The sequence below is a fragment of the Delphinapterus leucas genome, chromosome 7 (genome assembly GCF_059928025.1).
Source record: "Delphinapterus leucas isolate spDelLeu-1000000601 "Yukka" chromosome 7, BTC_Dleu_Yukka2, whole genome shotgun sequence".
NCBI classification, from domain to species: domain Eukaryota; kingdom Metazoa; phylum Chordata; class Mammalia; order Artiodactyla; family Monodontidae; genus Delphinapterus; species Delphinapterus leucas.
Genome location: NC_143135.1, coordinates 6,438,306 through 6,461,244, shown reverse-complemented (window position 1 = coordinate 6,461,244; position 22,939 = coordinate 6,438,306). Strand labels below are relative to the sequence as shown.

Below are 22,939 nucleotides of genomic sequence, written 5' to 3'. Positions count from 1 at the left end.
TTTTCACAAAAATATGCTCCTAGTAGGATGAATTGAAACTCCCAAAGATTTTATGAGGTCTTCAGATTAAGTGAAAGTATTTTAAGCTTCCAGGGGACCTAGAAAACAGGTTAGAGTGGTGGTTATTTGGATTGATGATGACTAATTATTATAATTTTTGCAGATGGAATTGGCTGCTTTAGAAAAAGTCAAATCTGCTTGGATTAAAAATCAAGATGACAGCTTGACTGAAACAGACACTCTGGTATGTATGGTTTGGGCTCCTGTTTCAGCTGTTTAAAATAGTCTTTGGTACCTTTAGAAACAAAGGCAAAAAGATCCTGATGACCACCCTGAAACTTTGGCTTAACTCTGTGCACTTGTGAATGTCCTGCGTGCCCTTCCTCCCAGAATCCTTACCTGTGGAATATAACGCTTTTCCCCAAACTAGTAAACTAGAAATGTCCCCATTCTGCCCTTTAGTTAGATCTGATCAAGTGCTAATTTAGATAATTTCTCATTATCTGTCACCCTCGTTTACTTCTCAGATACGATGACCAGTATCTTCCCCCGAAAAACCATCCCTTCCTCCAGGTTGCTTTTACAATGGCCAGACAGCCCACAGCATTAAGTCTCCAAGTGATTACTAGTCAGCTCCTCTAGTCAGCTAAGAGATGTTGGAGCTGCTCAGGGGTGCATGGGATGGATCGGCTGGGGTGCCCAATTTAATTACACACAGGTTGAAATTCCACACACATACACATGTTGAGCGCTGAAGGTGCAAAAATGAGAACACCATGGATCCACCTCCGGGAGGAAAGCCAGCCGGGGCACACCTGGCGCAGAGACTCTGTGGGGCCCGGGAAGGACAGAGCCATTCACCTGGGGGGAGGGCGTCTGAGCTGGGCCCGCAGGTTCTGCCACAGTTCAGCCGGTGGGACTGGAGGCCGGACCCAGCAGATGGGAGGGAACAGAGAACTTGACCGAATACCATCTGGGGGTGTGCTGCACATCCGCCTTACGGTGGGAGCTGCTAACTGAATGGAGTCCGAGGAGGAATTGTTTCAGGCTTATGTTTCCTATAGTAAATAATGCTGCATTAAGGATCTGGTGTCTGACAAAGCCTTAGGTTGGATTCAACATTACTGTAGTTCACCCGTAATCCGAGTAACCCATCTTCCACTTTGGCCCATACTGCACAGCGGTTGTTTCAAAATGAAGTTCCAGGGGCTTCCCTGGTGGCGCAGTGGTTGAGAATCCTCCTGCCAATGCAAGGGACACAGGTTCGAGCCCTGGTCCGGGAAGATCCCACACGCCGCGGAGCAACTAAGCCCCGTGTGCCACAACTACTGCGCCTGCGCTCTAGAGCCCGCGAGCCACAACTACTGAAGCCCACGCGGCTAGAGCCCGTGCTCTGCAACAAGAGAAGCCACCACAATGAGAAGCCCGCCCACCACAACGAAGAGTAGCCCCCGCTCGCTGCAACTAGGGAAAGCCCGCGCGCAGCAGCGAAGACCCAATGCAGCCAAAAATAAATAAATAAATTTTTATTTTTTAACTGAAGTTCCAGTCATCTCACTTCCTGAGTGAAACACTCTCCTTCCCACCTAGAGAAGCTAGATCATCAGCCCAGGTTTGTGGGCTGTCAGTTCATAAATGTAGGGTACAGATTGAATAGCAGGAGATGGTGCCCGGTACAGCGGGTACACTCAGCTAAATTAAAGTCACGGTGTCCTCGTCGGGTGGGGAAGGAGTTGTAGAACCCTGTGCTTCCCGGAAAAGAGAGCAAGGGACTGACTTTCTCGTGACGGTCATGGGCCCTGGCAGGAACCACAAGGCTCCCGTGGTCACCGAGGGGAAGTAACCCTCACTGCTTCCTTTCCTCCGTGGCAGGAAATCACTGACCAGGACATGTTTGGAGACGTGAGCGCAAGTCTGGTTGTGCCAGAGAAAGTCAAAACCCCGATGAAGTCCAGTAAAACGGACCTCCAGGGCTCTGCCTCTCCCAGGTACTCAGGGTTGGAAGAAGCTCCTAAAGCGTCGGGTAGAACGAGGGAAGCCCAGCAGGAGGGCCCTCAGGAAGAGGGGGCAGGCCATGGCTCTGGGTCAGGGGGCTGTTTAACCGCCTCCTTCCACGTCTGTGGCAGCAAAGTGGATGGGGTTCACACCCCCCGGCAGAAGAGGGGCACTCCCCTGAAGGAGCGACAGCTCTCCAAGCCCCTGAGCGAGAGAACCAACAGCTCCGACAGCGAGCGGTCCCCAGACCTGGGCCACAGCACGCAGGTACCCCGGCCTGTCGGGCGCCCCTGGACCTTGGTCTCTGTTCCGTTGTCTCCTTGGGCGGTTGGGTGAAGAGGAGCGGGCAGTACTTTGAACGGCTCTGAATGAAGCCTTGAAGACAGACGTAAAGGGGGACGTCTAGCATGCTTCTTATTTGCTGCTGCTGAGGAATTGGGGGGGGAGCCGGGGACGGAGCAGGAGACTCTGGCTCGTTCTGCCCCCATCAGACCTTAGTGGAGACTGTGCGGGGACAGTGGTTCTAGGGACAGCAGCCATCGGCTCTCACGGGACGTCTGCTCTGAGCTCTGATACCCTTAGTGCTGCTGTGGGCCAATTAGAGTGGTTTCAAGCTGGCACGTCAACAGTATTAAAATGTTTTGATTGAGGGCTTCCCTGGTGGCGCAGTGGTTGAGAGTCCGCCTGCCGATGCAGGGGACACGGGTTCGTACCCCGGTCCGGGAAGATCCCACATGCCGAGGAGCGGCTGGGCCCGTGAGCTATGGCCGCTGAGCCTGCGCGTCCGGAGCCTGTGCTCCGCAGCGGGAGAGGCCACAACAGTGAGAGGCCCGCGTACCGCCAAAAAAAAAAAAAAAAAAAAATGTTTTGATTGAAAGACCTAAGAGTGGCTGGGGCAGGCACAGAAGGAACTGGCCCTCGGGAGTCCTGTTCCCTCTGAAGGTCAGTCTCCCGGGGAAGGATTCTCCCTCGACAGACCTCCTGCTCTCCTGAGGTCAACAGCAGGCCTGTTCATTTCCCTGATACCTATCATTGGAAGGGAAGTTTGTGTCCATGTGGCTTCCTGAGCTGACGCTCTTATAGCTGAAAATGAACCCGGGACTAGAATAGCCCGGTGCCTGGGGCGAGGTATTGTCCTTCTTGTTAATCACTGTTCCTGAAATACCTTTGTTCCCTGTGCCGGGGGCGCTCCCCACACAGCCTCCTTGCTGCTCTCATTAGTTCTCTCCCCGGCGTTGCCCTCGTTTTCCATCCTGTGAGCGCATGCTTGCTGTCTTCCTCCTCCTCTCCTGCTGCCCTGCTTCATTACCCTTCGGGGCCCTTCCTGCTCTGGTGCCCCTGGCGCACCAGCCTGTGTTCTGAGGCCTCGCTTTGCTTGTCCCTGATCCCCCTCCTTCCCCTTATGCTCTGGCCGGTGGGATACCGGGTCTCCCGCACAAGTCCCTGGTAGCTGTTCTCTGAACACCCCTGCCCCAGGAATTCTCAGCCCTCCCCTCAAGCTCCCTGGGGACTGCCCAACAGACGCTTTTGTCCTTGTAGATTCCGAGAAAGGTGGTATATGACCAACTGAATCAGATCCTGGTGTCGGATGCAGCCCTCCCAGAAAATGTCATCCTCGTGAGCACCACTGATTGGCAGGGCCAGGTAAAGCATCGAAGGTCGCAGGGCTGTGGAGGAGAGATTCTGGGGAGCAAGAGACAGATTTGAAAGGCAAGGTGTGGGGAAATAGGAAATCACCCCCCTTTCTCAGGCCCCCCTGCTCCGAACTTAGCCCACAGTTCTGGACTCTAGTCCCAGTCCCGTCGTCTTCCCACCTGTGGGGCTTAAATCACCAATTTTCCGTACCTCGGTTTCCTCAGCTTTAAAAACACGGCGGTATCACCTGTCATGCCCGCCTTCCTGGCCCTGCGTCTCAGGCAGCATACCGGAAGGGAGGTGCCTCGAGGAGCACCAAGTGCTGTGAGATGCCAGAGGCGCCCTGGTTTCCACAAAGTCCGCTCGGCAGGGGCAGGGCAACAGCAGCCCCTGTCCCTCCCGCTCCCGTCGTCCACCCGGTTAGATCCCGGGGCCACCTAGCATGTGGGCGACAGAGGCCGCGTTAGAATCTAATGTGCCCTAGGTCTTCCCACATTTCCGTATGAGCCCATCTACGTGGGGTCCGGCCCCACCTTCTCCTTGCTGGCTGCCAGAAGCCTGACCTTTGCCCGGCTGTGATCTGAATGACAGAGGATGGGGCCCCGCAGCTCGGTCTGGGCCTCGCTGCCCTCTTGGCCTGTGGGGAGGCAGTGCCCCTGCTGCGTGGCCTCACCTGTGTCCCTGCTCCTTTCCCTCCCCCACCCCACACAGTACGTGGCAGAGCTGCTCCAGGACCAGCGGAAGCCCGTCGTGTGCACGTGCTCCACGGTGGAGGTCCAGGCCGTGCTGTCCGCCCTGCTCACCCGTATCCAGCGCTAGTAAGGGCTCGGCTCTTCTCCTGCCTTTTGGGGTTCCCTCTGACCTCATCCTCCCACCCTGATTTCTAAGCAGTGAGAGGACCTCCTGGCCTTATCAGACCAAGAATTCGTAATTGGTACCTGGTTGGGCAGCGTCAGACCGCGGTGTTCTGATGCCCCTGCTGGCCCCAGAGGGTTGGAGTGAAAATGTCACCTTCCTGCCTGCCTGCCTCCCCGCCTGGCCCCCTGCCACACCTTGAGTTGCCTCGTCCTCTTCTTAAGCCTATGACGAAGAAGGCCGGGCAGAGAGAGCCCAGGGTTTTTTACAAGACCTTTTACTCCCGTCCCTCCGACTACCCAGAGTCGGGGCCTTCCCTCCGTGGGAAAGAGCTGCGGGCGTTCCCGGGTGTCTGGGCTCATGCCCACTGCCAACCCCAGGGCACTGCTGAGTTGTCTTCCCGTGAGCCTCAGCCAATTCTGCCTTCCTTCTAGACAGTTCCCTGTCCTCTCTGATCCTGGGTTTCTCTCTGTTTGCAAAAGCGCTGTGGTTTATTGCCTCTCCCTGTACTATTTTGTTTATTGGTTTGCTTTTTCCCGTGGGCTGTTGAGATCAAGTGAAGTCTGAGCTTGGGGCCTTCCTCTGAGCAGGACGCAGGCCCACCTGACCTGGCCATGCCTCTCCCCTTGCTTCCCAGCTGCAACTGCAACTCCTCCATGCCGAGGCCGGTGAAGGTGGCAGCGGTGGGCGGCCAGAGCTACCTGAGCTCCATCCTCCGCTTCTTCGTCAAGTCGCTGGCCAGCAAGACCTCCGACTGGCTGGGCTACATGCGCTTTCTCATCATTCCCCTCGGTAAAGGCTCAGCAGGGCCCACTCCTGAAGCGGGGTGGTGGCGCTGGGTCCCAGGAAGTGACGGGCAGGGAGACCGTCACCGGGCCATCATTCACCCCCTCACCAGCTCTCCTTGTCTGGTTTCCACCTCCCAGGTTCTCACCCGGTGGCCAAGTACTTGGGCTCCGTCGACAGTAGGTATAGCAGTACCTTCCTTGATTCTGGCTGGAGAGATCTGTTCAACCGCTCAGAGCCCCCGGTGTCAGGTAACAGCCCCTCGTAAGGGACCAAGACAGAATGTGGCCTGATTTCCGGAGAGCCAGGGGCAAGGGGCGTGCTGCTTCTCCTCCCTGTGGCGTGTTCGTTTTTCTCAGTACTTATTAAAAGGAGGCCCATTAAGCGCAGCCCTTCCACTCTGGATGTGTTTAGTCTCTGCCGTTTGCTCTGCACAGCTGGAAACGAGGGCTGTGAGGGTGGCAGGGAATATGAATAACGCTCCTGAAAGACAGAGGAGAGGTGGCAGGGATGGGCGCACAAGCTTGGGCTCTGCGGGGCCGGGAGGTGGTCAGTTCTCCCACAGGCCTTGCAGGGAGTGCCAGGCAGACGTTGGATGGGGAGGGCAGGCCGCTGCAGTGGTTCCAAGGCTGCTGCAAGCAGAGACGGAGGCGGGGGCGAGCCGAGCCTGGGAGGGGCAGGCTGGGGAGGACAGCACGCAGATCGGATGGGAGGACGGCTCTTTGCTCCATGATTCGTTAGGTTCAAGCCAGCGGGTCTTTAGAGCCCTTTCTCTGCCTCAACTCCTGGGGTCTTCTGGTGGGACTCAGGAAGGGGGCTCTCGGAGAGGGTTTTCGGGCTCACCTGCTGAAATGTTGGCGTTTGTCTCTTGGCTTCTCTGCAGAGCACCTGGACGTGGTCGGGCGGGTGATGCAGTACGTCAGCGGCGCAGGCGTGACGCACCAGCTGCCCGTGGCGGAAGCCATGCTGACCTGCAGGCACAAGTTGTAAGTTGACCGAGGGGTTTCTTAAAAACAGGTTGGGTGGGCTAGATAAATCTTAGGTCTCCTTTGCTTTTTCATACTTTCCTTCTCCCTACCCTATTTCCCTTGGTAAGAACTCAAGAGGATATGAGAGTGTTTTTTGCTGCCTCCCCCCAAGGCGTTCCCTTCCTTGCCTGGGCCTCCCCACCCGTGTGGGCGCCCCTCAGTACAGACACGGGAGCAGTGGTAGAGTGTGCAGAGTCGGAGCTTTTGCCTCCATTTGGTGGCTCCTCGCGCCATCGGAAGATGTTGTGTAGTGTCTGGACTCCCTTAAAGCCACAGTAAAACATGGAAAGCTGTGTCCCCGTCTCTCCACGAAGTCTCACCCCCCAACTGTAAAGCTTTCCTGTTTCTCCCAACAGCCCTGATGAAGACTCGTATCAGAAGTTTATCCCCTTCATTGGCGTGAGTACAACTCCCCTGTTCTCCGTACCCCACCCACCCGTTCTCCTGGCCTTCCTGTCCTGCGCGTGCACACATGCGCGTGCATGCACACACACACACACACACAGAGGACTCATCTAGACAGCGGTTCCCATCCGGAGGCGATTTTGCCCCCAGGGGACATCTGGCAGTGTCTGGTCTGGAGACAAGTTTGGCCGTCACAGCTGGGGACGGGGGTGGTACCGGCATCTCATGGGTGGAGCCCAGGGACGTGCTAACCATCCTGCAGGGCACAGGACAGGCCCCCGACAGACAGTGATCCAGCCCCGAGTGTCAGCAGTGCCGAGGTGAGGGAGCCCCAGGCTGGGACAGGCACCAAGCTGTTCCTTTCAGTGTCCTTTCCCGATCAGGGGCCATCCCCAGCTCACCACGGGTATCTCATGTTTATTACACCAGGCGCTGAACTTGGTGCCGTGGCCTAGGGAGTGATGTCCAGGGCATTGGTTCTACAGGCTCCAGGGAAAAGAAAGCTGCCTCGGGGATAACGATAGATGATATTCGTAGAAGTCCGAGGAGTCGGTAGCCTTCAGAGTCGTGTGGACACCAAGCGGAAGAGGCTCTTTCCTCCTCCTGCTTAGTCAAGGCAGAGTCTCTACACGAGCGGATCTTGAACATGAAAGGAAAACCTCTTGGGTGTCTTTGGTGTCAGGTGGTACCGGCCTTTGCTGCACAAAGGCCTAGGCCACAAGGCAGAGACCGACCAAGAGAGGGAGCGCAGAGGGGACAGAGCCGATGCCCTCCCGGGACCAAAGCACGACACAGACACATGGCTGAGAACTCTGATTTCCATTTGCAAGACAATTGAGTTTCTCTTCCAAACCAGCTGGTATCTTTTCCTACAGTCTCCCTGAGGATCCTCCCAGCTTCTAGGGGAGATGGGGCATGTGTGGGTGAGGGGCCCAGCTCCCACTGTCCCTGTTCTCTGTTCGTCCCAGATCCTGGGCATCTCGAGAGATCTTGGGAGAGGCCTGATCCTGGGGAGATCCTCCGTAAAGCCTCCTGTCTGCCTGGTCCAGTCAGTCCCCATTAGCCACTGGGGCTGCTCCCACAGCCCCGCTGGAGGCCCGGGGCCGTGGCCTGTAGCCGAGGCTGGCAGTCTGACCCACATCTTTGTGGAGCTGTGGGATCTTCATGGAGCTGGGGGTCACTGCCTACTCCAGCCTCACAACAAGACAGAGGGATAGAAAAAATTAAAAATTCAAACAAACAAAGGAGCTGGCAGCCTCGTGCAATGTCAGAGGAGCGAGGGGAGAGGAGTCGTGTCCAGAAGTTCAGAGTATCGATGTGTTACTTTCTGGGAATTAAAATCAGGATGTGTAGAGGATCGGGAACAAATTTCAGTGAAGGGCAGCATTGTGCTCTGATCCGTGTGTGACCCCTGCTCCCTGCCGTCCCCGGGGCCCAGCTTCCATGACCTCCCCGCCCTGCTGTGCCTCTGCCGGGTGCTGGGATTCACCTGTCACCTCAGGCCCCAGCCCTGACCTTCATGGTCTGTCTCTAGCTGTGCCCTTTGCTGGCCACTGGAGGGCCCCCTTCTGTCCTTCCCAGAATTCTCTCAGAGGAATCTAAAATTCTCTGGGGAGCTGAAATGGACACCACTGCCTTGCGGGGAGGGAGTGGCGGTACTGGGGACCCCCTCCTCATTGGTGTTCCTCCAGATTCCAGGAAGTCTGGAAAGGAGGGGCCTGCTCCCAGCATGTCAGCGTGTTCCAGCTGTTCGCTGGGCCTGGTGCAGCACACGCGCCCCCCCCAAGCCCCCGCCGCACCCCGCTCCTGTCTGCCGAGACTTTCTCCCGGTCCTCCCCTCTCTCTGACATGAGACGACGGCCTCCTGCCCAAGTGGTCTTAGAAGAAATGAAATCAGGATACGAAAGTGCTTCCCACCCTCCAGGTGGCCTTGCCTGCATCCCCAGAGAAGAGCTGCAGGTCTCCTGTGCCCCTGACTTATTGTTTGCAACTGGGTTTTTTCACATCTCTTTAACTATCCGGTCTGCTCGGGATCGGCAAAGAGTTTTAAAGCCTGCGATCCAACAGTGTGCAGTGGCGGCCGCCGTTTCCAGCTGATCAGAGCGCATCCAGCTTTGGTAGGAGGATCTAATGCGGCATCTCTTCTCCCTCCCAGGTGGTGAAGGTGGGTCTGGTCGAAGACTCTCCTTCCACTACAGGTGAGCCTGGGGCCCCTTGGCCTCTACAGGGTGAGGGTGGTGCCTTGCCATCTCCTTCCTATTCAAACAGGCCAGAGGGCGAAGACTCAGGGGGTCCCAGGCCAAAGCAGAGCTCGAACCTCGGAGCGAGGCAGTGGCCGGGGCGGAGTGGGGAGCAGGCTGCAGCCGAGACAGGGGCGCCTCGACTCTCTGGCACCAGAGGGTCGGGACGGCTTCCCCTGCCCAACTGTGTCTGTCTGTCCCGCTGGCAGGCGATGGTGATGACTCACCCGTGGTCAGCCTTACTGTGCCCTCCACGTCGCCGCCCTCCAGCTCAGGCCTGAGCCGAGACGCCATGGCCACCCCTCCTTCCTCCCCGTCCATGAGCAGCGCCCTGGCCGTCGTGGGGTAAGCCTGTCGCCGGTTCCTGTCTTTCCTGCCACGTCCCTCCATCGGGGCAGCAGCCCGACTGATTTCCCTGCTGCCACAGCGTGTAGGACGGTGACACTGAGCTTGGAAGGTGGCGGGGGGGAGGGAACGAGAGCAGTGGAGCTAGGTCGCTGGCCAAGCAGGTCATCACACAGCTCTGCAAACGCAGGCTCCCGTCTGTCCTGTCTGCCTCACAGGTATAAGGTCGAGTGAGACAAAGGGCAGAGAGGCCCTTGGTAGCCTGTAAAGTGCTGTGCATGTGTCTCGTTGTAGGACTGCCCAGTGTGTTAGAGGGAGTGTGGGCGTGGGCGTCACACACACCCGGATTTGAGTCACGGTTTGTGTTACGTCCACTGTGTTAGCTTGTGTTAAAGAACAGATCACTCAGTGACACCTGTTAAAGCAAGAGAGACTTTCTCCGCGTTGGGAACAGTCGCCATAGGTGTCGGGACCACCTCGATGGGATTTTGCAGTGAGAGAGGGATGGGACTTGACTCCAAACCCTTGAGCAGCTGGGTTTACAGTCCAGGAGCAGCGTGGGGGCAGCGGATGGAAAATCACCAGGAGGAACGTCGGGAGTGAGGAGGGGTGTGATTCCGGCTAAACGGACCTGACAGGAGCCTTGCTGGCGACACTCCTGAGGGAAGGTGGAGGGTGCGGAGCCTGATCAGAGATCCAGGGTGACCAGAAATGCGGGCCGGGGGCTTCTTGCAAGAACTGGATTTTCCAAGGAAGTGCACAGGTGGGCCCGGGAAGAGGTGCAGGAGCCTGACTAAAGTTTGGTCAAGCAAAGAATCTTTGTCACTTGGGCAAGTTACTAAGCCTCATTTCAACTCCGTGAAAGTGAAGGTGAAATAGCCACATCGGTCTTGCTGTGAGGCAGAAGTAAGAGCGTGCATTAGTGCCTGGCCCGTGGGGGTGCGGCCTCCTTCCAGGCACTCAGTCTGTCCATCACTGAAAGTCTGCCGCGGCCAATGACACGGGCAGGACCCTGTTCCAGAGCCCAGGCTCCTGGGCCCCAGCAGTGCCAAAGCCACCGGGAAAGTGCTGTGGACAGTTAGGGAGGGGTGGCTACGAGGGGCGGGAATTTCTTTAGGATGTCAAATATCCAAAGTTTAGACCAGGCAGGCAGGGAGGCCTCCGGGAGCTGAGCAGAGCGGGGGTGGGCGGGAGGGCAGTCCCACAGCGGGGCTCAGGGAACAGCCTTCGAGGTGGGAAAGGGCTGAAAGGAGCCCCTGCTCCTTCTTCCTCCCCGTTCCCTTTCTTCTACCCTCACCTTCCTGGTCTTCTGGTGATGGTCCCCATGGAGCAGAGAGGGTAGGCCCTGGCCAGTGGCTTTTCCAGAACCCCCAGTGACAGAATACAAAGTGTTCTCAGGGCGGAGCCCAGACCCCAGCCCTCACCCTCCCTTGCCCTGTCTTCCCCCTTCGCTTCCCATCGAGGGTCTGCCGCTGACTTGCCGAAGTGCATGAAAAGGAGGAAATCCCACCGCAGGTCACATCGTGACCTCACGGTCCAGGCTTCCTGGGTGCCTGGGGGCCAGCCTTACCCCGACCTCCTTTCCCATCCAGTTTAAGCTGGTTTTTTAATGGAACCACTGAATCCAGGCAGAAAGAAAAGCGTCAGATGACTTTTGTACCCTGTACCTATTGTGTCTGGCGCCTCCTTTCAAGAAAACATCAGCTCTTTTTCCCCTTCGAACTAAAATTATCCCTGAGCTAGAAGTGCCATAAACGGGAGAAAGCCACAGGTCGGCATCCGTCAGCTCTCCCGGGGCTGCTCCGGAGCCGCCATGGTGCTCCCGCCTCTGCCCCACTTAATCTCTCTCACGCTTGGCGGGGTTCTGCCCCGGCTCTGCTCGTGGGGGGTGTGCATGTGTCTGTGTGTCCTTGTGTATGTGTGCACATGTGTGCATGCACACACTTTCTCCCTTCGTTCCCTCGTTCCCGTGTGACTTTTTATTCGGTTCCCTCGTGCGGACTCGGGTCTTCGCCCTCTCGTGGCTGTGTCCTCGGATCAGCCTGATTCTCCACTCCCACACCAGCCAGTGCTGTGAGGCTGGAGGGAACCCGGAGCCACTTAGCGGGCACCTCCCCCGGCCCCTCCCAGAGCCTGGCGGGGCCCTTTCCACCCCGTCTGCCCTGTGGTCGGGAACTGAGCCTGCTCTCTGGCGTTGCCCCTTCTCCAGGAGCCCCAGCAGCCCGTATGGGGACGTGATTGGCCTCCAGGTGGACTACTGGCTGGGCCACCCTGGGGAGCGGAGGAGGGAAGGTGACAAGAGGGACGCCAGCTCCAAGAACACCCTCAAGAGCGTCTTCCGCTCAGTGCAGGTTTCCCGCCTGCCCCATGGTGGGGAGGCCCAGCTTTCCGGCACCATGGCAATGACCGTGGTCACCAAAGAGAAGAACAAGAAAGGTAAGTGACATGTGAGGCCACAGGCCATCAGGGCCACCAGGCCTCCCCGTCTGTCTCGGGGGCTGGGACAGGACGTGCTTCTGGGAGACTGTGGACGAGGACAAAGGCAGCACACGTTATCATGTGATCCAGCCTGGGGTCCCGCGGGGGTCCCGCCTCACCTTGTGGGACGAGGCCATTCCTTCTGTCACAGAGGAGACCGCGCTCCCTAGGGGGTCACTGGTCCCTGCCTGCAGAGCATCGGCACCTGAGGGGCTGAGGCAGTTTGCGCTGCTGTAAAGAAGGGAGGCTTTCTGGCCACCGCCCTCCGGGATGGACGGTGTGACAGGGGAGGACATGTCCCCCTGCCACAGCCCCACGGAGCGGAGCACTTGCACCCAACCCTGGAGGCCACCCACGCCTTTGTGAGCAAAGGGCATGGCTGTTGTTAAGAATCCAGGAGAACGGAGCCCAGCCCAGAGGAGAGGGTGGCTTCAGCACCAGCAGTGGCGGGGGAGCGGGTCCCGTGCACTGGGAAAGTGAGGCAAGAACCGCCACGACCAGCCCACCGTGGGGACGTCACTCGCTGCTGTCGGTCCCCGTCGGGAAGCCACACAGCTGGCTCTGTGCCTGCAGAAGCCAGCAGGGTGACTCTGGGGCGCTCGGCAGCCTCCCAGCCGTCAGGAAGGGGCTTCCTTCACTGCCGGGCCCCGCCTTCCTCTGGGCACATCCAAAGCAGCTGGGCCTTTCCGTTCATGCCTCTCTGGAAGAGCTCCCCTGGAGGGCGGCCAGGGCCGTGCCAGACCCGCAGCCAGGAGCCGTCGGGGCACCCAGAGACCTGCCTAGGGCGTCCCGGGGCGGAGCTCACGCAAACCCTGCCGCAGGGCCTCCCCGCGCAGGCGCATGAGCTGGTGGGAAGGAGGCACCCGACAGGGCAGCAGAGCCCCTGCCCCACAGGCTGCCGGAACGTTCGAGCTGGAAGGGACTCGGAGACCATCTGGCCCTGGGTCCTCGTTATTCAGTGAATATATCGAGGCCCAGGGAGAGCAGGAGCTCGCAGACCCTGATACGTAGCCCGGAGCCAGGGAGCAGGGGAGGAAGAGTCGGCTGTCTGCCGTTCACCTCCCTTCCCTTGGGGGGAGAGGGCAGTGGACGGGGGAGAGTGGTGGCCGCTTTTCAGGGGCTGTGACAAGGCGGTTCCTGCTTGCTTTCCAGTTCCCACCATCTTCCTGAGCAAGAAGCCTCGAGAAAAGGAGGTGGATTCTAAGAGCCAGGTCATCGAAGGCATCAGCCGTCTCATCTGCTCTGCCAAGCAGCAGCAGACCATGCTGAGAGGTGTGGGTGGGGAGAAGGGAGGGGCAGACCATGCTGAGAGGTGTGGGCGGGGAGGGGGGAGGGGGGAGGCCATGCTGAGAGGTGTGGGCGGGGAGGGGGGGAGGCCATGCTGAGAGGTGTGGGCGGGGAGGAGGGAGGCCATGCTGAGAGGTGTGGGCGGGGAGGGGGGGGAGGCCATGCTGAGAGGTGTGGGCGGGGAGGGGGGAGGGGGCAGACCATGCTGAGAGGTGTGGGCGGGGAGGGGGGAGGGGGCAGACCATGCTGAGAGGTGTGGGGGGGAAGGGGGGAGGGGGCAGACCATGCTGAGAGGTGTGGGCGGGGAGGGGGGAGGGGGCAGACCATGCTGAGAGGTGTGGGCGGGGAGGGGGGAGGGGGCAGACCATGCTGAGAGGTGTGGGGGGGAAGGGGGCAGACCATGCTGAGAGGTGTGGGCGGGGAGGGGGGAGGGGCAGACCATGTTGAGAGGTGTGGGCGGGGAGGGGGCAGACCATGCTGAGAGGTGTGGGTGGGGAGGGGGGGAGGGGGCAGACCATGCTGAGAGGTGTGGGCGGGGAGGGGGGAGGGGGAAGACCATGCTGAGAGGTGTGGGTGGGGAGGGGGGAGGGGGCAGACCATGCTGAGAGGTGTGGGCGGGGAGGGGGGAGGGGGCAGACCATGCTGAGGGGTGTGGGCGGGGAGGGGGGAGGGGGCAGACCATGCTGAGAGGTGTGGGCCGGGAGGGGGGAGGGGGCAGGGGGGCCGCGGCCCTCCCCAGCGGCCCTGGGAAGACGGCCTTAGCAGCCCCGGTCACCCCCTCGCCTCCCCTGTCACCCTCAGTGTCTATCGATGGAGTCGAGTGGAGTGACATCAAGTTCTTCCAGCTGGCAGCCCAGTGGCCCACCCACGTCAAGCACTTTCCAGTGGGACTGTTCAGTGGCAGCAAGGCCACCTGAGGGCACCGTCTCCTGGCTACTCTCCCTCCTGGCACTGCCACCAGCCTCACCGCCTGCAGGCAGGGGGAGGCCAGCAGGCCCAGGCCCAGCGTCCCCTTTCCTGGCCCCGGGGCCTGCATCTCCCTGGCCCGGTCCTGAAGGCCACTGCCACCGGGGAGGCTGCTCCCCACCCCCACACCCCCGCCATGCTGGGTCCCATCCGTGGGCAGCCCCCGCCCTCCCTCTCTCCTTTTTCTCCTCTTCCTCCGTTCCAGGCCCAAGGCATGTTGATTTTGCCTCTTGGCGGCCAACCCTGGTCCCTGGAACTGAGTCCTCCGGGCCTTCCTTCGCCTGACTTCCAACCTCTTTCTTCTCCACGTGGCACCAGTTCCCTTCCCGGAAACAGGAAACCCAGGGTCCTGGCCCACAGCAGGGGCTCCAGCCTCCCCCATCTCCCCCAGGATCTCGTTTTCTAAAGCTCAGCTGCCAGATGCCACTCAGCCGGCCCCCCTCTAGTGGGGCCCAGAGCCAAGGCCACTTCCCACTGCTGTGGGCTGACGGGGCACAAACCCTCCCGCCCACTCATCCCAGGACAGCATTTCTGAGGCCACGCGTGGGTTTCTGGGGTGGAGAGGGCTCCGTGGTCTCGCCCGTGCAAGGATTCACCGTGCCCAGGTCCCCTGTAGGTGCCGCGCGTGTCCCTGAGCGGTTCTTTGGTTGTCTGCCCAGCCAGTCTCTCGGTGGTTCTGTGTGACTCACCTGGGCGCTGGTCCCTGTCCTTGGGTCTCCCCCTGTTGATGGCTCTCCTCCCCAGCCTCCTCCCCCACACACCCCCCCGCCTCTGCCTGCAACTCTGCACCCGGAGAGATGAGAGGCAGCCCCATCCAACGTGTCGTCTGTGGCCCCAGTCCCTGCGGCTCCCTGCTCCCCGTGTCCATCCGTTTCCTTTCGCCGGTCTGTCCTCCCCTCCTCACCTGGACCCCTGGCCTGGACATGCCCCGTCCTCCTAGCCAAGCCTCCCTCTCTCCACGGCCTCGGGGGGCCTGAGCCCCTCAGCCCGCACCATCGGCCTTGGCCTTCTCCGGGAGACGCGGAGCGCGTGGGTGGAGCTCCAGCTGCAGCCCTCCCAGCCCGTCAGCGCCTCCGGAGCTTTGCCGTGGCCCTCTCACCCCTTCTAGAAGTTTTTGCACAGAACTTCATTTTGAAAAGCGTTTTTCTCATTCTCCATACCTCCCCCAAACTCCTCCAGCCCTTCCCCCGGCTCAGCCCTGCTGTCCAGAGCGTCCCTGGGGCTGTGCTGCTCACTCAGCCGGAGGGAGGGGCGGGGTGGGAGGGACTAAGAGGATGTTGGATTTTTCATTCAATAAACTGGTGATTTCTTACCAACGAGCGAGCCTTAGGCTTCTGCGCCTCTCATTGTGACACAAGATCTGTCCAGCCTCGTCCCCACTTTACGCCGCGGCCACTTCACTCAAAATCAACTGGGGGGACTTCCCTGGATGTCCAGTGGTTAGGACTCCGCACTCCCACGCGGGGGCCCCAGGTTCGATCCCTGGTCAGGGAACTGGGCAAGCCGCGCGGTGCAGCCAAAAAGGAAAAAAAATCAACTGGGAACTGGCTGGAAAGAAGCAGTTTCCTATTTGCTTGATGATAGAAACAGAGGCGTGAAGGTGTGTTGCCCAGTATGAGGCAAGCCGAGGTCAGGAACAGACATCACACCATTCCCACTCCGAAACCCCATTTTTCTCTGGCACCTGCCGTTCCCAGATCCCACCTCCCAAGGCAATGACACATCGTCGGCAGCTTCCACTCTTCCGACTGGAGATTAGAACTCGGCTTCTCTCCTGCTGCTAGGCTGACGTCCTGCCACGGTTTCCGAAAGTTGGTGAAGTCTGAGGCCCAGGTGGACGGGGTGAGCTGGGGTCCATCATCAGGCTCGCCTTCCTGTCCGCCCTTAACCTGAGAGGTGACGGTCAGAGCTCCTGCTTCCTGGAAGCCTGGCTCTTCACGCGCTCCCGGGACAGAGGCCTGCACGCCAGTGCCCAGAAGTGGGAGCTTGCGTGTCCCACCCCCCCACCCCCGCCCCCGCCACCGCCTGCAGGACACAGCCCCAGAGGAGCGGACGGCCAGGTGGGGCAGGCTGTCCCTGGCTCCCCAAGTCCTGCGGCCAGGTCACCTAACAGAGGGAGGCCCTGGGACCCAGCAGTGCGGCCACCCAGGCTCTCTGGGCCTGGAAAATGGAAACAGTGCCCGTCTTCCAAGGGTCAGAGTCTAGTCAGGTACCGGAAGTTGTCCCAGAAACGCAGTCTGCGCGCGTTACTTCCCGGATGAGGGGTACAAGCCGGCCAGTGAGAGGAAATGCCAGGAGAGAGCGAGGCTGAGGTGGGCTAGACGGGGTACAGAGCCAAGGCGCCCACGGAGGCTCCGGCAGCGCAGGGGCCTGGGGACCTGGGCGCTGCTGGGGGGCCCGAGAGGGACGGGCGTGGGACAGGTGGACTCAGGTCCCAGCTCAGAACCGAGAGGGGAAGCAGACGACGGAGAGACGAGCGTGAGGAGGCGGCGTGAACTCCCTGCCGACCTGACTCCAGCCTCGGCCTCCTGCCCGCGGAGACCAGCACCCTCCCCTGCCCCTGCCCTGGCCCAGGGTCCCTCCCACCTTCTCCAGGGCTTCCTCCTGCTGCGCCCCCTCTCCTGCATCATCGGTTCCCCCACTCTACCAGGTGGTTCACGTCCACGTGCAGACGCGCAGTAATAGCTCCCTGGTTCTAAATCCCCTCTGGCTGCCACACCACGTCTCTGCTCCCCTTACAGCGAAAGTCTTCAAAAGGGGGTATTGCAATGTAAATAGAAGTGAGAGTTTTCTTTCTTCTGAGAGCAGGGAAAACAAAGGGAACAGCGAACAGGCTAGAGAAGAAACAAAACCTGGCCTGAAAGAGTTAATCACTCCTTGGTTTACTTTAACTGTCACTAATTGGTAGTTAACTAGATTTGTACTTTATAAAGCTAACCTCACTCCCTGACACTACGTAATTTACATTCGGCACCTATCACCCCTAACTCTTATGTGACTTACATCCCATGCCTCTCACTCCCTAACCTTATTACCACCCTGGCACTCACATTCTGTACGCCCCTGGTAACAACTCACCCCCTATAGTTTCCGCATTTCAGAAACAGGATCACCGGCTGATAAACCAGAGGCAAACGGATGCAGTTACCAGACTGCCAGACCCCAGTTAGCAGGCGGCCTGATGCCATCTATGACTGCTTTGAAATAATGCAAAGGAAAAAAAGAATGCAAGACCTTCACTACTTTGATCCTTATACCCCGGACTGCAAGCCCCACATATAAAATCTTCCCTGATTCCCAAGGAGGGAGGGCAAAATTCTTGAGGCACTAGCCTGCTGTGTCTTCCCTTCTGCCTGGCAGAAAATAAAGCCATCTTTCTCTTCCTCCAAAATCCCTGTCTCCGTACTTCTGTTCGGCCTTGGTGCACAGGGAAGCCGATATTTCGGCAACAGGGGCTGTTCGGGTTCCCTGTCTCCAGTCCTCCCACTCCTCGGGCTTGTTCCTCACTTCCCCATCAGGAGTTAGGAGTTCCTTTGCCAAGGTCACTGATGACGTGGGCTGCCAGGTCCAAGGCTCAGTTTTCTTGTCTGACTAGGAGCATCTGATGCACATGATCACTCCTCGCTCTGCCTGTAGACGGCGCTCTGCTCTCCCCGCCCCCGCCCCCGGCCCCCACCCCTCCCCGCCTCTTCTCTGGCTGCTCTTTCTGGGCCTCCCTTGTGTCCTTCTCATCTTCCCGACCTCTGGCCTCCCCTCTCCCCTCACCCAGCCCCAGGGTGGGAGACTCCCTGTGTTCAGACTTCCTGACTCTGTAGTTGCTGAGGCCGGAATCTTTAAAATCGTCCTCGACTCCTCTCTCTTACACCCAGCATCCAGTCCCCCCCGGCAAATCCTATAGGCCTTCCCTTGAAGACAGACCCAGAGCCCTGCAGCTCCTGTCCTCTTTCACTTGCTGCTCTCCTCTCTTGTCTGGATGTCATAATACCCTCCTAATTACCTCTGCTTCCATCTACTCTTCCCATAGCCTATTCTCCACACAATGGCCAGAGAAAGCCTTTTAAAATGTTAATTAGATCGTGTTAAATTACTGATCCAAACTGTCCAATGGCTTCCCACCCTACTAGGAATATAATCCAAAGACCTCCTCACAACCTCCAGGGCCTCCCTGATCTGACCTGCCTGGGCTGCTTATCTGATATCCTCTCACTCTACCCCTCACCCACTGGCCTCCTCTGCATTCCTCAGACACACAGTGCACATACTGCCTCAGGGCCTTTGCAGGAGCCATCCCCCCCCTGCCCATCCTGCTCCTGCCCCTGGATCCATATGACTTGCTCCCTCACTCTGGTCTCGGCTTAAATGCCACCTCAGAGAGGCCTACCCTGTTCAGCCTCTCTAGAATAGCACCTCCCTTTTCTCTCACCCTTTTGTTTTTCTTATTAGCACTTCTCACTCCTTGGCATTTAATTACTTGTCTCTCCCCACCAGCATGTAAGCTCCAAGAAAACAAGAACTTTATATTTTTTTTCTGCTCTATCCTTGGCACCCAGGATACCGCCTGGCTCATCATAGGTGAACAAATACATATTTGCTGACAGAATGAATGAAAAGCCTTTGCGCTGCTGGAACGGATGGGACTCCTCATCCACAGTTGCTACTCAGACCCTTCAAGGCCTCAGCCCCAAAGGACACCTGAGTTTTCTCGTAGGCGTGGAGCAGCAACATAGACTCTTACTCTGAGCAAAGAGGAGGTAGAGGGTTGTTCAGGAATGGTTTCCAGGATTCCAAAGGCGAGGCAGCTCTGGTGGAAGATGCGCCCCAAGACGACTCGCCAGGCGCCAGGCCAGAGCACAGCCGCCCACGGGGCCGCCAGAACAGAAATGTTCTTTAAAGGCAAAGGGGTGGCATTTTGGTGCAGAAGGTAGAGGAGCCACTATCTGATCTGCACACCAACTCCGGACTGGTTTTATTTTTTAAATAAATTCATCTATCTATTTGTTTATTTATTTTTGGCTGTGTTAGGTCTTCGTTGCTGCGCGTGGGCTTTCTCTAGCTGCTGCGAGCGGGGGCTACTCTTCGTTGCGGTGCACGGGCTTCTCATTGCGGTGGCTTGTCTTGTTGCGGAGCACAGGCTCGAGAGCGCGGGCTTCAGTACTTGTGGCACGTGGGCTCAGTAGTTGTGGCTCATGGGCTCTAGAGCACGGGCTTCAGTAGTTGTGGTGCACACGGGCTTAGTTGCTCCGTGGCATGTGGGATCTTCCCAGACCAGGGCTCGAACCCGTGTCCCCTGCATTGGCAGGCGGATACTTAACCACTGCGCTGCCAGGGAAGCCCCCAGGTTTTATTTTTTATTTAAATAAACTCTTGGAGAACTCCCGGGAGGTCCAGTGGTTAGGACTCCGCGGTTTCACTGCTGAGGGCCTGGGTTCAATCCCTGGTCGGGGAACTAGGATCCCACGAGCCGCCTGGCGCGGCCCATATAAATAGATACATAAATAAACTTTTTATTTTAGAATAGTTTTAGACTTACAGAAAAGTTGCAAAGATAGAAGCAAGAGTTGCTGTGTACCCCTCACCCAGTTTCCTCTATTGTGTATGCGTTCCATTGGCATGTACATCTATCATAACTAATGATGATGGTTAACTAAAGTCCACATTTGACTCAGATTCCTTAGTTTTTCCCTAATGTCTTTTCTCAATTCCAGAATCCCATCCAGGATGCCACACTACGTCTAGTACTTGGGGCTATGACATTCTCTCAGACTTTCCCTATTTGGGGTGACCTTGACAGTTTGGAGGAGTCCTGGTCAGGCATTTTGTAGGATGCCCCTCGACTGGGATTTTTCAGCATGCCATACCAAGGGTACATGCCATCGGCGCGATATCCCCGATGATGTTAACCTTGATCGTTTGACTAGTCAGGTGTCACCCTCTTTTCAAACTGTGCTCTTCAGAAGGAAGTTACCAAGCACAGCCCACACTTAGGGAGTGAGGAGTTTTCCCTTCACTACTTGGAATTCTGTACCGCAGATTTCAGATCAATGCGTTCAGCTACTGTACTTTCATCACCCACTGCTGTGTCCAAGGACTAAGGGCAGAAATCGCCCTGTCACGGTCACTACGGACATTTTCTTTTAGCCGGGCTGCTGCTGAGTGCTTCCCGTGGTTTACTTCACTGAATTCTTAGAGCAGCCCTAGGAAATTGATTCAGCTGATATTTCCTTTTATTTTATTTATTTATTTTTTTTTGCGATACGCGGGCCTCTCACTGCTGTGGCCTTTCCCGCTGCGGAGCACAGGTTCCGGACACACAGGCTCAGCGGCCATGGCTCACGGGCCCAGCCGCTCCGCGGCACGTGGGATCCTCCCGGACCGGGAAACGAACCCGCGTCCCCTGCATCGGCAGGCGGACTCCCAACCACTGCGCCACCAGGGAAGCCCTGATATTTCCTTTTTACCAAGGAGGATGCCAAAGGTCAGAGAGCCTCGCCTCCCAATTCTCAACTCTCATTTCTAACCATTTACTTGACTTGAATACACCCAGCCATCTCGAACCTCATATGGCCAATACAGAACTCTCCATGTCCCTCGCTCCTCCCCAGTCTTAGTAAGTAGCACCAGCATCCCTCCTATTACTCAAGCCAGAAACCAATGAGCCAGCCTCTGTCATCTTGGCAACTCCTGTCCATTCTGCCTCGCAAGCGCCTCACTCCCTTGCTAGAGGCCTTCAGCGAGTGGCTTCCTAATGCCTTTGAATACAGCTGCCCAACACCACGGTCCTTCAGCCAGCACGGTCTCCCCACCCCACCTCTCTAATTTCACTTTGAGTAGCTTCGCCCCCCCCCCCGCCCCCCCAGTGCTCACCACCCTCGGGCCATACCTGAACTTACAGTAATCAGATCCCTCCTCCTCTCTCCACCTTATACGCTCTCCCTGGCCTGCTGAGTGTCCCCTTTTCCTTTAGGATGTAGCCTGCACATCACCTCCTCAGAGAGGTCTTCCCGACTGCTCTGCCCCAAACCCCACTGTTAGTCTCTACCTCGGCCCTTTCTTCAGTCGGGACGTCCACTGTCACCTGCAATAAACGTCTGTACCATGTTAGAAGGAGAGCTTCAGGGAGGGCAGGGACTCAGGCTGCCTCATTGCTGTGTCCCCAGCCCCCATCACTCTGGCACAAGGCAAACGCTCAAAGGCCAGATAAAGGAATGAGCAAGGGGGAAAGTGACTTGTCTGACACACTCAGAGTGGCCAAGAAGGAGCCAGATTTCTAACCCAGGTCATCGGACTCCAGGCCATCTCTCAAGGCCCTGCTCAGATCCCAACTTGCCAACCCTCCATCTGTCCTACATGTATTAAGTTCCTACCGTGGGCCAGTTCCTGTCCTAGGTATGATGACACACGGATGAATCTAGGGCTGGGTCTTTACCTATACCTATAAGGAAACTCTGAGCCTCGCAGGGGAGACAGACAAATAGACAATTGTCACAGAGCATGAAAGTTTGCTTGGGAGCACACAGGAGGGGCAGCTAAGCCAGCCTGGGAAGGGGTGTACAAGAAGATGTCCCAAAGGAAACGATGACCGACATGACAGGTGTTCTGGTGCAGGAAATAGCAAAACTAGAGATTAGACAGAGTCTGGCCTATCCTGAGACTCACACGTGCTTTAGTGGGGCTGAAAGCAATGGTGAGTGATGGGGCAGAAGAGAAAGGAAGTGGCCAGAGCACTGAGGAGCCTTGTAGATATTATTGTTACTACGCTGAGCCAGAGCAAGGACTGTGTAATTTATCGTGAGATCAGTGGGAGCCAATAAAGGATTTTAGGCAGAAAAATGAGATGACAGAATTTGTTTATTTTTATTTATTTAGGTTGCACCGGGTCTTAGTTGCAGCAGGCAGGCTCCTTTAGCTGTGGCTCGAGGGCTCCTTAGTTGCGGCTCGCCAGCTCCTTAGTTGTGGCAGGCGGGCTCCTTAGTTGCAGCAGGCGGGCTCCTTAGTTGTGGCATGCAAACTCTTAGTTGTGGCATGCTTGTGGGATCTAGTTCCCTGACCAGGGTTCAAACCCGGGCCCCTTGCATTGGGAGCGCAGAGTCTTAACCACTGTGCCATCAGGGAAGTCCCTGAGATGATAGAATTTAGAAAGATCACCTTGCTACAACATGTTGGAGGAAATAAGATGAAAAATGAAAACAGGAGGAGTTCGAAGGGTGTGGCAGCAATTTAGAAAAGATGTGATGAAGACATAGACTAAGATAAGGGTAGAAGAGGAGATGGAGGAAAATGGAGACTTGAGTCCTATTTAAGAGGCAGAATCGAGGTGTAGGTGGCTGGTTAGAAAACTGGGTCGAAGGAGAAAGAGTCGAGGATGGGGACTGGCCGTCTGCTGGGTGAACCGGCCAATGGTGGAATATCCCTGGAGGAGAGTTGGGTGGGAGATGGTGGGTTTAGGGCAAGGTGGGCGTGTGCTATTCAGAGGTGGAGTTGAACATGTAGGTCTGGATGGAGTGCAGGGAAGTTCTCCGGGCTGGATGGAGATTTGAGTACCCTTAGCATGGGGAAAAGCCGATCTCAGGGAGACGGTGAGATGGGTCCTGGCCGGGCTGAGCTCCCTCTGTCCTGACCACACAGGGCACCTCCTGGCAGCACCAAACATCTCAGCACCCGTTATCTTCAGACTCGCCTATTTGCTGCCTCATTTGTTCCTCACTTTCAATCTGAATGTGTTTTCCCTCCAACGACACCCTAAGCAGAGACTGCCCTATATTTCATGTATACACTACATGAAATATAGGGCTCTCCATACACTAGCACAGGGTCTGTCAAATAGTAAACTTGATGATACTAATGATAACAACTACTAGTAATAGTGTCTGTTATGTAGAGGGCATGATGTTAAGGTCTTAACTCTGCTACTTTATTCTG

The 22,939-nt window shown here is 57.4% G+C and overlaps 1 protein-coding gene across 2 annotated transcripts in view; it reads left to right on the top strand.

The window, feature by feature from the left end:
- Nucleotides 1-15,310, top strand: part of PACS1 (phosphofurin acidic cluster sorting protein 1) — a 141,643-nt gene extending 126,333 nt beyond the window's left edge. The window contains exons 11-24 of one of the 2 annotated variants that reach the window (XM_022591399.3): nt 164-244; nt 1,873-1,988; nt 2,127-2,262; nt 3,535-3,639; nt 4,342-4,448; nt 5,123-5,277; nt 5,412-5,522; nt 6,155-6,257; nt 6,656-6,698; nt 8,860-8,902; nt 9,154-9,289; nt 11,499-11,725; nt 12,920-13,039; nt 13,856-15,310. In XM_022591399.3, the coding sequence (XP_022447107.1) occupies nt 164-244; nt 1,873-1,988; nt 2,127-2,262; nt 3,535-3,639; nt 4,342-4,448; nt 5,123-5,277; nt 5,412-5,522; nt 6,155-6,257; nt 6,656-6,698; nt 8,860-8,902; nt 9,154-9,289; nt 11,499-11,725; nt 12,920-13,039; nt 13,856-13,971 (1,599 nt within the window). In that variant the 3' untranslated portion in view covers nt 13,972-15,310. The remainder of the gene's footprint in view (nt 1-163; nt 245-1,872; nt 1,989-2,126; nt 2,263-3,534; nt 3,640-4,341; nt 4,449-5,122; nt 5,278-5,411; nt 5,523-6,154; nt 6,258-6,655; nt 6,699-8,859; nt 8,903-9,153; nt 9,290-11,498; nt 11,726-12,919; nt 13,040-13,855) is intronic. The other variant, XM_022591400.3, reaches the window with a different exon arrangement.
- The last annotated feature ends 7,629 nt before the right edge of the window (nt 15,311-22,939 follow it).